The 16,354-nt window shown below is 38.6% G+C and overlaps 1 protein-coding gene across 1 annotated transcript in view; it reads left to right on the top strand.

Annotated features, from left to right (window-relative positions):
- The window catches only part of PAPPA2 (pappalysin 2), a 298,454-nt gene that overhangs the window by 100,016 nt on the left and 182,084 nt on the right, over window positions 1-16,354 (top strand). The window contains exon 3 of the mRNA XM_032160910.2: window positions 12,289-12,434. Within this exon, the coding sequence (XP_032016801.1) occupies window positions 12,289-12,434 (146 nt within the window). The remainder of the gene's footprint in view (window positions 1-12,288; window positions 12,435-16,354) is intronic.

The raw sequence follows: 16,354 nt of genomic DNA, 5'->3' as shown, positions 1-16,354 counted from the left end.
AAGATATAGAAGGAAGATAGCATCAGCAAAGCAGGGAGGTAGATAAAAAAGCAAAACCACACTTGGTGTTAATGAGTAAATCCACTAATTCAATCAATGCCATAGTGGTGCTGGCCATACCTGGGCAAAGGAAACTAAAAGAAAATCTAAGTTCTTTATTATATAGGTCACGGGGTGTCAAGAGTAAACAGAAGAACACCAGTTTTGATGTTGTACGGGGTGGACTAGAATGGATGTGATATTAGAGGTGGGAAAATAAGAGGAGATTATAGAACATCAAAAATAAAGAATCTGTTCCAGATAGTGGCAGTGGGACAGGAAAAATGCAGATATATTATATATTAGACTTTGGGGAAGGAAATTCTATAGAATTTAGTAAATATTTGGATGCATAGGTGTCTAGCTATAGTTTAAACTAAGCAACTAGCAGAATTTTTATAGCATGAATAAAAAAGAAAACTAAGAATGGAGATATGGGTTGTGTAGGAGGATTATATCAATGAGATATAAGATCTGTTGATTGAGGTCATGAGGGCTATATTAGTTTCTTTGGGCCGCTGTAACAAAGCCCCACAAACTGGGGGCCTTAAACCACAGAAGTGTATTGTCTCACAGTTCTGGAGCTAGAAGTCCAAGATTAACAGGGTTGGTTCTTTCTGAGGGCCGTGAGGGAGATTCTGTCCCAGGCTCCTCTCCTAGCTTTTAGTAGTCTCAGGCATTCCTTGGCTTGCAGCTGATATTCATTCTGTGTCTCCACATAATCTTCCCTCTATGTGAATCTGTCCCTGTGTCCAAATTTCCTTTTAGAAGGACATAGTCATATTAGATTAGGGCCCACTCTAGTGACTTCATCTTAACTTGATTATCTGCAAAGACACTATTTCCAAATAAGATAACCTTCACAGGTATTCAGGGTTAGGACTCCAACATCTTATGGGGACACATTTAACTCATAACAATAGCTACCCCGGTAGGTGCATTCAAAAAGTATAAGAAAATTTAAAAAAGCATATACAGATACATAAATCATTTGTATTAAGATAATCATTGAAATAATGAGAATGTGTTTAATCTTCAAGATTGTGACAATTTAGAATTTGAAGGATCGTTCAATTTAGTATTCTGCTTAATATAAGAACTTATCTCTTTAATGTATCTGCCAAATAACCCATCAGCTGCTGCTTAAATATTTCTAGTGTTAGGGATGTCATTTCTTAACAACTATAATTTGTTAAGGCTCTCTATATACTGAGGCAATATATGGCTGTGTATAATTTTGCTCATTGGCCCCAATTTTTTCCTCTGGAGCTGCACAGAGTGAGGCTTTTACATGAAATCAAATTTCAAATATTTAAACAATTTTAAGGCTGCCCCCACCCCTGTCATCTAGACTAAATATGCACCATTTCTTCTACTATTCTTCACATGGCATAGTTGCCAGATTTTCCTCCTTTTTAGTCTACCTCTTCTAGGCATGTCTTCCAAAGTTGTAATGTCCTTAAAGAAGGACAGCACTGATCCAGGACAGATCCATTCATGGCAGTACATAGTGTTTGTGCCTAGGATTGCAGCCTAAGAGTCTATACATTTTCCCCCAGGAGAGCCGTGGAACACTGTTGGCAACTGAAATCTATAGGCATTCTGCTCCCATTGATTGGTGTTAAACCGAGAGTTTCTAATGCTGTATTTTAGTAATTGTTTGTGTGTGTGTGTGTGCTTAAGTGTAGATTTTACGTCAGAAACTTTTAGATTTTACCTTCTGAGTTTACTCTCATAATTATAACTTTTTTGAGGCCAATTTAAGTCATGTCGTTTGCAAATTTGACAAACTTACATCGTCTGAATTCTTGCAAGACATTGATTAAATTACTGAATGAAATAGGGGCAAATACAGAGATCTGGGCTAGGGATATAAAAACTTTTTGGGGGAAGTCCAAGGATTTAGTGTGAGTTGTTATAAATCTGTAATTATACACATTTTCCACCTTCCTTATAAAGATCTCATGAGAGATCTATCCAACGTCCTGTTGAATCAGGGACACACTCTCCAAAACAGTGTCTTGCTCTAGAAAATTCAACAAAATAATCAAAACAACAACAATAAAATGTGATAAGTTTTGCATGATTCTTTTTTCCTGGTGAGCCCATGATAGTTCCAGTAATTACTTCTTTCTTCTCTAAGTAGTAAAAATTTGTTTATTTAATAATGCATTGAAAATATTTCTGGGAATTGACATTGAGCTCGCTAATTTATAGTTTCCAAATCTCTCCTGTTTCCTGTATCAGGAGTTGAAACATCTTTCAGTCTTTAGCCTCCTTGCACCACTCTATTATCCGCAAAGATTGGAATTATTTGTTACATAAACACCAAAACAGGTCTTTTTGAGGTCTTATGAATAACTGCTATGATTCTGGAGACTAATTCATTCAAAAACAGTTCTCGCACTATTTCTTCAGTCAGCTAGCACTTGCAATTTCTCTTTGTCGCATTATTCTTTTGCTTAAATGTATCTTTCCTGACCTTTCTACCGTGAGAATGAAAACCAAATATTGAAAACACAGTTGGAATAATGTCTCTGAATCAGTCAAGACATAGTTGCAAAAAACAGAAACCACTGTAGCTATTTTAACCAAAAGGGGATTAAATACAGGAATTGAGTTGCCTCCAAAATCTTTGTAAGGGCTAGAGTAGTAGAATTGAGGTTGAACATCTAGAACTATCTCTCAGAATAAGATTATGGGACTGGTCTGCAAGTGGAGCTGCTATGCCTGCCACAGAAAGGGAGGTGGGAATTCTGAAGCTTCCGTTGGAACTGCCAGTTTCAGGGACATGCTGCCCAGCAGCTGTCTGGAGATCAAGAAACCACTGATGCCATCCTTAAGTCATGCTGTGCCTACCGGATCCACACCAGCAAAGAGGGTTTGCCCCATAGCTTGTATCCGAAGACCCACATTGCTCATGGCTGGATGCCGGAACACTATTGCCCAGCCATTGCAGACAGAGTAAGTGAAGGCAGTGAGAACGAAGGCGGTTGTCTCACAGTCACCTTTTAACTCAAACATGAAGAACACAGCTGACGGTAGACTGTAAATCTCATCCAAATCCCTGGGTGCAAAGGAGCTGGAGAAATGTAAAATTTATCTTCTCTCTCCTCCAGAACAGTAAGATGGACCAGAAGGAAGGTGGAATAATTATGTGCAGACTAATGCACAATATCTACCACAAACTTCCACAGTGCCTTATTAATGTTTGATTATCTAAGCATATTTTTCACTCTGTCCTTTGTTCTTGCATGTAATTTTGTACACACTTCTATAATGGTGGCTGTCACATTATATTTTAATTATTTGTTCATATGATTGTCTTGCTCATTGACTGAGCTCCTTGAAAACAAGAGCGGTGTCTTCTGTATATTTTCATTGCCAGGGTCTAGCACAGTGGCTTGCAGATAATAAGGGAAACCAATTTAAGGCTAGAAGGAAGAATGCATGCTTGGGAATTAGAGGAATTCAGGTTTAAACGTTTCCTCCAAAACTTAACAATCTATGTGATCTGGGGGAAGACACTTTACCTCTGAAAGCCTTGGTTTCTTATCTGTAAAATGAAGTAATTATGCTAACCTCATAAAGTTGTTATGAGATTTACATGAGAAAATATATACAAAGCATCTGGCATACAGCCAGGACTGAATTAATTGTGATCACTATTATTAGTAGTAGTAAATAAATGGTGCCAGGTAAATAAATTATTGAGCGGATTTCCACTTTAATAATTATTCATCTTGGTAGCAAGGCAGATTTCTAAGAGTTCAGGTTGTTTTTCTTTTCCCTTCTGTATCATCATATTCTATTTTTCTCAATGCTCTGAAATAAATACATTTTAAAATTTATCATTCTTTACATTTTTTCATGTTTATGTTGGTTCAAACCTTTTTTTTACTCTATTTTTTAACCATTTTATGCTATTCCTCCTTCTAAAATCTATACGTGTTCTCTTAAAATTTTAGGTTCCCAGAGAGTTCTCTTTTAATATCTGGTTCTTTTTGATGCCTTATATCTTCTTTCTGTTTTATTGGGACAATCTAGGATTAAATTGATTTTTAAATTTTCTATCCTTCCACCTCTAAAAGGCCATTTTCCTCTTGAGAGTCCTAGGCATGAAATCGTTTCCTTTTTGGAAATCTAATTTACCAAAGCTTGAAATTCTAGTGTTATCAGCCTGGGCTTTTGCAAATACTAAAAATATAGAGGTTTATTTCAATAAGGAAATTTATTCACTCAACGTCACCAACTAGTTATTTCTTATTAGTGAGAATTAAAATCAAACTATTATATCTCTTTGTTGTTTCTTGAAATTTTTGAGTCAAGACAAGTATTTATTGGAGGTGCTGTTGCTATTAGCAGAAGCAGCCTTCAGTCAGGGATCATCTCACTTGAAGTTGGGGCTAATCACTGTATCCGTCTTCTGTGTCCATTTTGGAACTTACCTTTGGGAGGTTCCAAAAGCACTAATGGAAGTTCCACTCTACCCTTTGTCTTACCAGGCCAACTGTAGTTTGTGCACAGGAGAGTTTCATTTCTATTTTATTGTTATCAAAAAGTTCCCATCATGGATTGACTTTAGGGCTTGAATGTAAGTGTGTTTTTTTCCTTTCTGCATTGTGGGATTGCCTCCATTCCCTTGCTCCTTTTAAGCAAAGTATACCTGTTCCTTAGACATAAGCTATGATTAGCTCCCTGCCATATCTGAAAGATAACACTTGCTTTCCTACATTATGACTTCTGAACTTTGTTTCTGGCTAAGTAGATATTTGAAGCCATAGGTATTGTTATTCATAATAAAATTTATTGAATGTTTATGTGTGACACTATAAAGTGTCACATTTATGAAGATGTTATCCATGTTTTACCTGCCAATAACTGTATGAGGTGGGTTTCATGTAGTTATTTTCATCAGTTACCATAACTATATAGTTATATATTATTTACTATATTTTCATATAGTTACTTTCATTATTCCCATCTTACAGTTGAGGAAGCTGAGATACATTGATGGTAGGTGCCTTGCCAATGCCACATAGCCATTGAGTGGAGGAGGTGAGCCTAGAAACTAAGTTCTTCTGGCCTGAGAGCCTGTGCTCCTGACACACTGGCTCCCTTTTGACCATTTTCTCTCCAGTTCTCCTGGGGACCTCTTCCACTACACTTTTCTTTTGTGTGCTTTATATTTTGTCTTTCCAAGTATCTGTACATGACGAGTTATCTATTTTTATCCTACCCTTCTAAATAAATTTTACTATATGGCTTTCTTGATATGGTGGGTAAAATATTGCCAAAAACTGGAGTGGTGGAATACACTCTTTTCCTCCTCTTGAGTCCGTATTTCTGGCCTCAGGGTTTTCTAAAACAAATCTTTTTATTTGATACCATCTTTTAAAGCCAGATGTTCACTCTCTGTATGCTCTTTTATTTTCCAATGGTATTACTCTGAAGTGAAAAGAGATGTATTAGTTTTTGATTCTTGCTGTAATAAGTTATTGCAAGCATAGTGACTTAAGATAACATGAATGTATTGTACTTCTGTAGGTCAGAAGTTTAACATAAATCTCACTAGGCTAAGATCAGGATGTCAACAAGGCTGCATGCCTTTGTGGAAGTTCTAGAGGATGATCTATTGCTTTGCTTTGTCCAGTTTCTGAAGGCTGCCTGAATTCCTTGGCTTTGAGCCCCTTCCTCCTTCTTCAAAGCCTGCATTGTAGCTGTCACTGATCCTGTTTCCGTCACTACATCTCTTTCTCTGATGACACATAGGAAAAGTTCTTTGCTTTTAAGGACTTGTATGATTAGATTGCGTCCACTGGGATAATCCAGAATAATCTCCTCATCTCAAAGCCTGTACTTTTAGTCAAATCTAACAGTCCTTTTTTGCCATGTAAGATGACATATTCCCAGCTTCCAGGGACTAGGACACGGACATCCTTGAGGGCATTATTCTGACTACCTTAAAATATTATGACACTAGACTAAGTCTTTTCAATCTCTGATTGTTTCTTTTATTTCAACTCAAGTTTTTACAACACAAATATTTCTAGAGAAAATTCCATTTTGCTTCTAGTAATATTCATTTCCACATGAATTAGCAAACATGAGTTAATGTTTTGTGTATAATGTCTCGTCAGGTTTTCCATATTTGAATTTGAAGAAACAAATATATTCCTGGTTGATGATGTTCTGGTGATGACAATGTCTGGTCTCTTCTGTGGCCTTCACAAGGGAAACAATATTCACCACTATGTCTCTTCTTTCTGGGGTCATCAGCAGTTGGTTGATTGTACTGAGGGGGTGGAGTGAAGGAGAGCAAGGAATGAGTGAGGAATTCTGCGTTTTCTACTTGTGTCGTAGAAAGAGTATTAGAAGTGGCACCAATTCAAAGAGGGACCAGGGAGGAGAAATGGGTGTGGGGAAGATTGTGAGCATTGTCTTAGAGATAAACTGAATATCCACAGTCCACATAATGCTGTGGGCATGAATGAGCTCTTACTACCGTTAACAATCAAATTACATTAGCTCAGTGTGTAACTATAAAATCTTATCCTCATACAATGTACCTTTTTGGAGTCTCCAGAAGGGTGTGCCTTTACAATTCATGCCCACCAGTTCCGTGGCTCTCCTGCTATTTACCATTGAACACTGGCAATGGTATTTACCTTGTCTGTGGGCACTCAGCATTTCCAGATGATGCTCTGCCCTATTTCTCTGGGGAAAAGCTGGCCTTAGAGAGTTGGTGCCTGATGCAATCTAAGGCTATAAAACCCTCAAGGGCCAGAATGGTGCTGAAGTCCCTTAATTCTTGCCAGAAATGGAGAAAGCAGCCATTATCCTCATCAGTACTTTGTTTTGTTATTAGGAATTAAAGCAGAACTGCTTGTCTATCCTGGATTTACAAATTTTTTTATGAAGTTTAGTTTCTTCCTAAAAAGCTCAAAATCCAGTTTGTAAGATTAGGTAGAGGACAAAATGCCAATGTGTTCCTTCTCTTGTCCTTGATTTTTAAATCTTTCCATGGACACAGGCATATACTTTCTCTGTATTTAACCAAAACTCAACCCCTCTTGCAAATCTACTCGTGGAAAAACAAGTCAACAGATTCACCAGCTGGAACATTATTTCAGATGCATTGAAATTCACTTTGTCTGACTTTCTTTTGTACTCAAATAGAATCACCAATTACATTGACACTCTGACTTCAAGGTTTCTGTGCACAAACCAGGTAGAAATATTGAATTGCTAGGAAAGGAATAAGAATCTAATCTTAGAGGAGAGGAAGGACTAGTTACATTTATGTTGGGGAGTTATTTGTATAGTGACGGTGCTTTGAAGTTTAAGAATAGAAGGGTTACCAATGGTGAGCATGGAGAGTGAGAAAAGAATGGACCACAAACAGAACCCTGGAAATAACTTTTAAAAATTAGAACGGAAAAGAGGAACTCACAATGGAGACTGAGAATCATTGGTCTTTAAAGCAGGAGGAGACCCAGGAAAGAGCATTGCAATAAAAGCAAAGGAAGTAGAGAGTTTTAGGAGGGAGAAATAACTAATAATATAAAAATGCAACAAGAGGTTCCAATAGGAGAATGATTTTTTTTTAATTTTCTGGGCAGAGAAACTTAAGCAGTCAATGACAACTTTAATGAAAGCAATTTTGATAAAGTGGTACAGATGAAAGCCAGATTATAATGGGATTAGGAGGTACATGGAAAAAAAGTGAATGGGAGATGAAAAATTATTCCTTTAAGAAGTTTGAATTGGAAAGGAAGAAGAAAAAGGAGAGGGTGTTAGCTAGGATTTTCTCAGAAAACCTCATCTTGTGGGATCGGGGAAAGGGAATACAAATAGGCAAGGAAGTAAATTGTGTGTGTGTGTGTGTGTGTGTGAGAGAGAGAGAGAGAGAGACCCAGTGACTCAGTGATAGAGTTCATGATAAATGGGCTTAATTTTATCATCAAAGAAGGAGGTATGAACATCTACTAAGAGTCATGAAAATAGCAAATTGAGGTGAGAGGAGCAAAAGAAGGATATTGAAAATTTCAAATTACCCCTGGAGAGGAGAAGGCCATAAAGAATTAAAAGTACAGACAAGTGGAACTGAAAATCTTCATGAGATGGGAAATGAAAAAGAAACAAATAAATCTGAATAAGGGCGACAATGAGAATGGATGGGCAAAGGGAAGTGAGTGAAGATCATTAGAAATAGGGAAGTCAAGAATAAGACTGTGTTGGCCGGGTGCCGTGGCCCACGCCTGTAATCCCAGCACTTTGGGAGGCCGAGGCAGGCGGATCATCTGAGGTCGGGAGTTCAAGACGAGCCTGACCAACATGGAGAAACCCCGTCTCTACTAAAAATACAAAATTAGCTGGGCATGGTGGCACACGCCTGTAATCCCAGCTACTCAGGAAGGCTGAGGCAGGAGAATCACTTGAACCAGGGAGGCGGAGGTTGTGGTGAGCTGAGATCATGCCACTGAACTCCAGCTTGGGCAACAAGAGCAAAACTCAGTCTCAAAAAAAAAAAAAAAAAAAAAAAAGAATAAGACTGTGTTTTCAGTGGATGTTTCACACAAATGTTGAAATTCCTCAGGTGATCATAGGAGGTGGAGTAAGGGGAGAGCCCAGGAATCAGGGGGCTGGAGCTCTTTACAGAGTAACCAGAAAACAGAAAAATGAAAGGAAGTGGGGAGTATATGGGAATGAGTAGAGTTCCATGCACCTAAGAGCAAAAGGAATTTTACAGGAGCAGAGAAAACTATGTGTTTGAAGTTGCACTGAGCAACTTGGAGAATGCTAGTTGGTGCTTCCGGGGGCCCACAAGTCCCAAGGTGTGGGCCCAGTGAATGAGGAGAGGGATCAGGTCAAAGGTGATATTCCCTTGAAGGAAGAGGCAGTGCAGTCAGGCTCCTACTCTGGAGTGGGTTTGCTCTTGCTGTGGGAAGTGGGGCTGTGGGTTCCAGTCTCAAGGTGCACATCCATCCTTTATGTCTTGTTTTCTACATGCCAATTTTTGATACTGATTCAACTTCCTTCAGATAGCAGACAGCTCAGGATCTTTTTCTTATTTCTGGCTTCCTTCTTGAATAATTTCTATCAAACTACAATAAGGCTATTTAACTAATAAACTACAGCACAAAGACTCACTTTTCCTACACTTTTACTTTGTTTAGTTGTGAACTAAGCAGTAGTTGAAGTTTGCGTGTACATTTAGATACTGGGATGTGGCTGGAGAGCCAGCTGTCAGGGGCATGGCAGAAGCCAGAGAGAATGCACTAAGGCGGGGAGGCAATGAAACATGGCAGACTGGAAACCCGGCAATGGCTAATCCCAAACTAGTAGGTGATGGTCATAGAATGGTAAAGCAGATGTGCACTCTCCACGGGGCATGTCAGAACTAGCAAGCTTGAGCAATGCGGCAGAACAGCTTGATATGTCAGCCCCAAGGACAGCCTGTTTCTAAGGCAATTTTTATAAAAACCAAGATATAACTTTGGTCACTCTGAGTCCTTCAGGGATACATGTAGGTGAGTATCCTTATCTAGAGTGTAGAGAGCATGAGGAAAGGTAGATCCTGGCAGAAATTAAGCAGATTAATTCAGTTCATCCCCTTTTAATACAAAGTTCTGGTCAATGCATGCCCCTTTTGCGTTTCACTGCGTTTATGTATGGCATTCTACCTTCCCTTAAATATTAAGCTAATTTGAATGGCAAGTCTATCTCTTAATCATTACTGAAGCAAGGTGCTAAACTCTAAATTTGAAAATAATATCCACTTTATTTTCCTTATCCTAAGCCCATGAACCAGATTGTGGTCATATTGGTTGAGAGGCTAAGACATATATCTTCATTAGCTCCGATTAACTTTTGAAATGGTTACCTGTGTTGCAATAGACAGAGCCTTCTGCATGTAAAGCAGACACAGTGACCTCTACGTGTTTAGTCTCATTGGTTTAGAGAAAATCTGGATAGTGGTCTTTGTTTCCAGCAAAATAAGGGTTTCTTCTATCAATTCAATTAATGGCTCTTTCTGGCTTTTTAAAATGTATTCTCTCCCTTATACTTGACGACATATATCTGTATCTCCGGGAAATACAGGAGTCTGAGTAACCATACCCAGTTTGCCACCAGCATGACATAAATACTGTCATCTGGAAGGGTAATTTATGGCTGGAGAGAGGATTGGGCAAGGAAGAAAAGGGAGATGAGGAGAACCAGCTAATGAGGTTGGTGGTGGAGGAGGAGGCCCCTTGGAGGGTGCTCAAGATAAATTAGTGGAACTGGTGGGTTGAGGGAGGATGGGAGGATAGTGTCCAAGACTGGTAGATGGCAGGCAGAGAAGCCAGTAACACACAGATAGCCCAAGTAAGCCATGCCAGGAGCAGGGAGGTTGGAGAAGTGCCTGAGGAGAAGAGAGAGAAAGCCGTCAAGTTATCAACTCCCAATTTTAATTGGAACCCAAGAATAGCAACAGAGAAAGGGTGTGGTTTTTCTTCCTTGGTACCCTGAGCTGAGCCCATGCTCAGTCCCTGATTCTCTCTTCCCCTTTCTTTTCTTTTCTTCTCTTTCTTTTTCTTTTCATTTCTTTCATTCTCTTTTCTCTTCCCCTCTCTCTCTTCTGGCCTATTGAAATATCTCCATGTTGAAGACTCACTTGATATCATCATCACCCCCAAACCATCAATTTGTCAATAAAGGAAATTATAGTTATTTATAATAAAGGAGAAAATAAAGAGAATATGACTAATATCTTGGGAAAACCAGGCAACAACTCAGAAAACATTGTGTCTTCAGGAAAGCAGCAGGAGAACTATCCCCCTGATCACATATGATATCATCTCATGGAGTTTGGATGATTTCTTGCAGCTGAGAGCTAGTTTTCCAAGATATTATAAGTCAGTAAAAGATAGTATTTTAAAAGCCCTTTTCTCCTAAGCATCTTTGGTTCTAAAGCAAGATCTTTTTTTGTCTTTCCTTTTATTCGTGTTTTTGGTTCTGTTCCAAAAAGTAAATAAACAATCTTTGGGATCGCCCTTTCTCAGGTGCTTTTTGCCAGCAAATCCTACACTTGGATGAAATAGATGGCATCAACAATCAAGAGGCAGAGCAAGCTATAGGGGAAGGGTCATGCTGTCCTAACATGAGCTTCTGGGGTGGTATATTTCAGTGTCTGCAGCTTGTCTACTAGAATAGCATCAACAAAGCATAATCAGTAAAGGAAATTTCCAACCTATGTTGCCAGGCTGTCTGCCCACCTGACGCTGTGATAGGAACATTCCTATCTCTGGAATGGCAGACCATGACCACTGTGGGGAGCATCTAGTAAGTCTAAGGGGCCATTGAGCTCTGGTTTGGTTGTTCCTTCTTAAAAAGCATTTCAGTGAGAATAGCAAGGCCCTGTTTGCTTATGGTAAAGTTTTAAGTTTCACTGATGCTGAGAAGCTAAAGATCTTTGACTATATATGAGTTTAGAAACAGACCAAATGTTTGCTTCCTTTTTTATAAGCCACAAGTCATATGTTTTAAATAGACCTTTAATTCTGTGCATCAGTGCAAACATAATATTTCCTAGTGCTTTCAAAGTCACCAATAAACATACTAGGTATCATAAAGTAATTGGAGTAGGGTAGAGTTTCCATAGATTAAGGGACTAGAAAGAGAGATGTCTATAGAATTATTATGCCTTGCAGTAGCTTTATTATGTCCTTCCCTGCTTATAACTCATCTCATTTTTTCCTCTTTTACTTTATGTTTTCTATCCTCTACTTCCTTTTTTCTTTTAAAAATAATGCTTGAAGTAGGCATATACTGGAAAAGAGATTGAACTGGAATTCAAGGATCATGCAGTGTGATGGAAAGAAAAAGAAACTGAGAGTTGGAAGGCCTTCTTCACTGTGGCCTGAGAATAATTCTCAAGGCAAAGAATTCATGGTATCATTAGGTTTATCTTGAAGAAATAATCTGGGTGTAGGGTGGGGATTTGATTATGATGTCAAATATGGAGTATCCATACAAACATTATAGTGTTTTAAAAAGTCATTATACTATTTATTGGAATAAGCATCCCAAATGTTATTAGTGCCTTTTCTTCTGGTCTTCATGACAGGCTGATCTCTGCCCCATGCCCCTCCGAAAGGTAATGCTGGGCTGGGAGCGCCATTAGAATCTGATTAGGTCTGGCTCTGCTATTCTCTAAGTACCAATTCTTTGCTGTGACATTTTCTCATCTTGCATGCTCTCTAGGGCATACATGAGTGTGAAGGAGCTGAAGGAGGCCCTGCAGCTGAACAGTACTCACTTCCTCAACATCTACTTTGCCAGCTCAGTGCGGGAAGACCTTGCAGGTGCTGCCACATGGCCTTGGGACAAGGACGCTGTCACTCACCTGGGTAAGTGAAATGAAGACCAAACATGGTAGGAAAAAAACAAAGAAGGCTGAAGGAAGCTTGCAAAAGTAAGTTTGGGGAAAAAAGAAAGACAGAGAAAAAGTGAATTTACACAGTGAATTAACTGCTTTGCACTGAGAACGGCTCTTGGTAGAGCCTGTCAAAATGTTTCAGTATAGACAAGTAAGAGGTATTAGAGCAAACAGTGGCAAATGCTCAGGATGTTCTAGACTGAATCTATAATTTAAATGCAAATAAATTGCTGGCATAGAATAAGATCATTTTAAGTCTTGCAGAGCCCCAGGTGGGGAACTATCAAAATATCAAGAGGGTGGCTGGACTGTGAAACCTGCTTTACAGTGATCACTGTTCCAAAAGACTGATGGGCTTCTTGTATGGTGTGGACTCCTGAGAAAATCCCAGGAAATGCAAAAGGTGGGGCTTGCCTGCTCACCGGGGAAAAGAGTGGATACCTTAACACAAAGTGCAACTACTGAACACTTAAGAAAGACAATCCTTTTTACAATGTCTTATTATTATAAAGGGAAATCTTACTGACCAAGCAAGAAGAGTGATTACATCCGTTTTATAAACATATGGATAAAGAGCAATTAATGAACATAATTAGTATACATTTCCAAAAAGTCCTAGATAGCATTCTATAAAAATTTATTTTAAAATGAGTTACCAAAATTGAAAGTAATATTTTGTGTTGGAAAAAGAATGGTTAGACAGACTGGAAAGAATTTTATAAATTATTTTTAAAAGGTACTGCAAAGTTGGTCTTCCTAGTAATCAAATAAGAAGCAGAGAGGAATAAATTAAAGAAATAGAACATAATGCTGTATATGTCAAACACCTGGTCATAGTGAAGTCTAGAACATATTGAATTGACAATCATAGAAAATATGAACAAGTATTCAAAAGATAACCAGTGTTGTAGATTGGGGAAGAAGGAAGATGAGCAATGTGTTAGCGATAGACCAAAAAAAAAAAAGAAAGAAAGAAAAGGTTGCTGTTCAATGCTGTTTAAGTGTGAAACAGTGATGAAAATCCACAGAGTGAATCAGATTGAGATCCAAAAGGGTTATATATACCAGAAAATGGAGGCTATATGCAAATGTATATATACACATATATGTATAACAAATTAAACATGCAAGGATCCAAATTAAATGCTTTGCTAGCATGCATAGCTGGGTTTCATTGGCTCTATAGTACCTGATTCAGTTTTAGAGCCCTGCAATCCTTTAATCACTAAACTGTATTTTTAGTTCTCAGTACATGAGAAATCAGAAATTTGTGATGTTAGTAGTGGCCTGAGGCTACGAAGGCAAGTGCACTGCGTGTGTTGATAACATATTGTCAAGTTCCTTAAGTAAGGATCTGATATTTTCAGGGATCCAGTATAAACCAAAGAAGGCATTCAGATTTATCTACAATTACTACAAGTGAAAAACTAGGGAACGAGAGGTTTCAGGGTGGGATGAGACATTTTGTTGGGCCTGTCAGAAAACAAATTTGTAAGTCATAGGCTGCACTTCATGGCTATTGGTTTCAGGAACAGTTCTGAAGGATTTTTGATACAGCCAACAGAAAGGGGCTGTAGATTTCAATAATACATTTCCAAGATGGTCAGGTAAACTGGAGACACCTCTGTGCTTTCCAGATGAAAGCTAGTGTGGTTCATTCTAGCCTTCCTGGTAGCAATGGGTGGACTAGAAAGTCATATTCCTGTAATTCATTTAATAGTGAGTATGGGTGTTTTGAGCTATGCTAATCAAAAGCAACAGTAGCAGAGGGGACATATAACACTGTAAGAAAATATCTCCAACTTGGTGCACACTCCAATCACCAAGAATAACCTTTCTGGTGTATGTCTATGGAGGTCCTGACAGCAAGATTTACCCAGCAGTGGCTTCCATGAGGCCCAGGTCTATCAATAGGAACTGAATCTATTTGGTTAAAAGACCTTAAAAAATTATCTTCCTGGCCATTATGGAGACAAATCATGACTTCTTGATAAGAATTGTTGGGCTGGGGCATACCATTGAATGTTTTCTAACTTTATTAGAATCGGGCATTGGCAAGACTCATTCAACTATAAAAATGGATAAAATACTTTAAAAATTATTTATTTGAAAGCATCAGACTGGCTAAGGCAACAAGGACATGAGGAGTCCAATCCCAGAAAGAAGAAAAATGCATTGAAGTGAGTCCTATGTATAACTTAGTCTTTTTCCTTTCAGGGAAATTGCCAAATTCTCAGTGGAAGACATAGAGGCAGAGCAGAGAGCAGCAGCCTAGAGCTTGCTTTGGTCTCAAGACAAAAATTAGAGTTCAGGTTTTCAGGGCAACTGAAACTTGAGAGACCAGGATCCTAGAGAAATGGGAATCACAAAAAGTAAGCCTGATTTTCTGCTTGTGATTTTCTTGTAAGATATTTGTTAGTTACTGAACTTACATTCTCAGGGACACTGGGCAAGAAAACTAGAAAATAACTTCTAAGAGATTAAAAAGCTGAACTGTGATTTTAGGAGTCTCGTAACAGAAGAGACAAAATTGGGAATTGAGGCCTTGTCAAGGAGAAGGGGCTCTGAGACACCCTGTGTGCAAGGGTAAACAGAAGTAGTACAGCTTATACAAAGCCTAAAATCCAGCCTGAAACACTCTTTTAAAAACATTTCATGCAAATCAAAACCGCAATGAGATACCATCTCACACCAGTTAGAATGGCCATCATTAAAAAGTCAGGAAACAACAGGTGCTGGAGAGGATGTGGAGAAATAGGAACACTTTTACACTGTTGGTGGGACTGTAAACTAGTTCAACCATTGTGGAAGTCAGTGTGGCGATTCCTCAGGGATCTAGAACTAGAAATACCATTGAACCAGCCATCCCATTACTGGGTATATACCCAAAGGATTATAAATCATGCTGCTATAAAGACACATGCACATGTATGTTTATAGCGGCAGTATTCACAATAGCGAAGACTTGGAACCAACCCAAATGTCCAACAACGATAGACTGGATTAAGAAAATGTGGCACATATACACCATGGAGTACTATGCAGCCATAAAAATGATGAGTTCATGCCCTTTGTAGGGACATGGATGAAACTGGAAACCATCATTCTCAGCAAACTATTGCAAGGACAAAAAACCAAACACCACATGTTCTCTCATAGGTGGGAATTGAACAATGAGAACACATGGACACAGGAAGGGGAACATCACACTCCAGGGACTGTTGTGGGGTTGGGGGAGTGGGGAGGGATAGCATTAGGATACATACCTAATGTTAAATGATGAGTTAATGGGTGCAGCACACCAACATGGCACATGTATACATATGTAACAAACTTGCACATTGTGCACATGTACCCTAAAACTTGAACTATAATAATAATAAAATTACAAAAAAACATTTCAATAGTTTTTTTGGGGAACAGGGGTGTTTGGTCACATAGACAAATTTTTTAGTGGCGACTTCTGAGATTTTGGTGCACCCATCACCCAAGCAGTGTACACTGTACCAGTGTTTAGTCTTTTATCCCTCGCCCTGCTCCCACACTTCCTCCTGAGTCCCCAAAGTTCTATTGTATCATTTTTATGTCTTTACATCCTAATAGTTTAGCTCCCACTTATAAGTGATAATATATGATGTTTGGTTTCCCATTCCTGAGTTACTTCACTAGAATAATGGTCTCCAACTCCATCTAGGTTGCTGCAAATGCCATTATTTTGTTCCTTTTTATGGCTGAGTAGTATTCCATGGTATATACATACACTACATTTTCTTTTTCCGCTCATTGATTAATGGACATTTGAGCTGGTTCCATATTGTTACAATTGTGAATTGTGCTGCTATAAACGTGTGTGCAAGTGTTGTTGTTGTTTTTTTTTTTTTCCATATAGTG

Source organism: Hylobates moloch, unplaced genomic scaffold, assembly GCF_009828535.3.
Source record: "Hylobates moloch isolate HMO894 unplaced genomic scaffold, HMol_V3 SCAFFOLD_8, whole genome shotgun sequence".
Classification (NCBI taxonomy): Eukaryota; Metazoa; Chordata; class Mammalia; order Primates; family Hylobatidae; genus Hylobates; species Hylobates moloch.
This window is presented reverse-complemented; position numbering and strand designations above follow the sequence as displayed.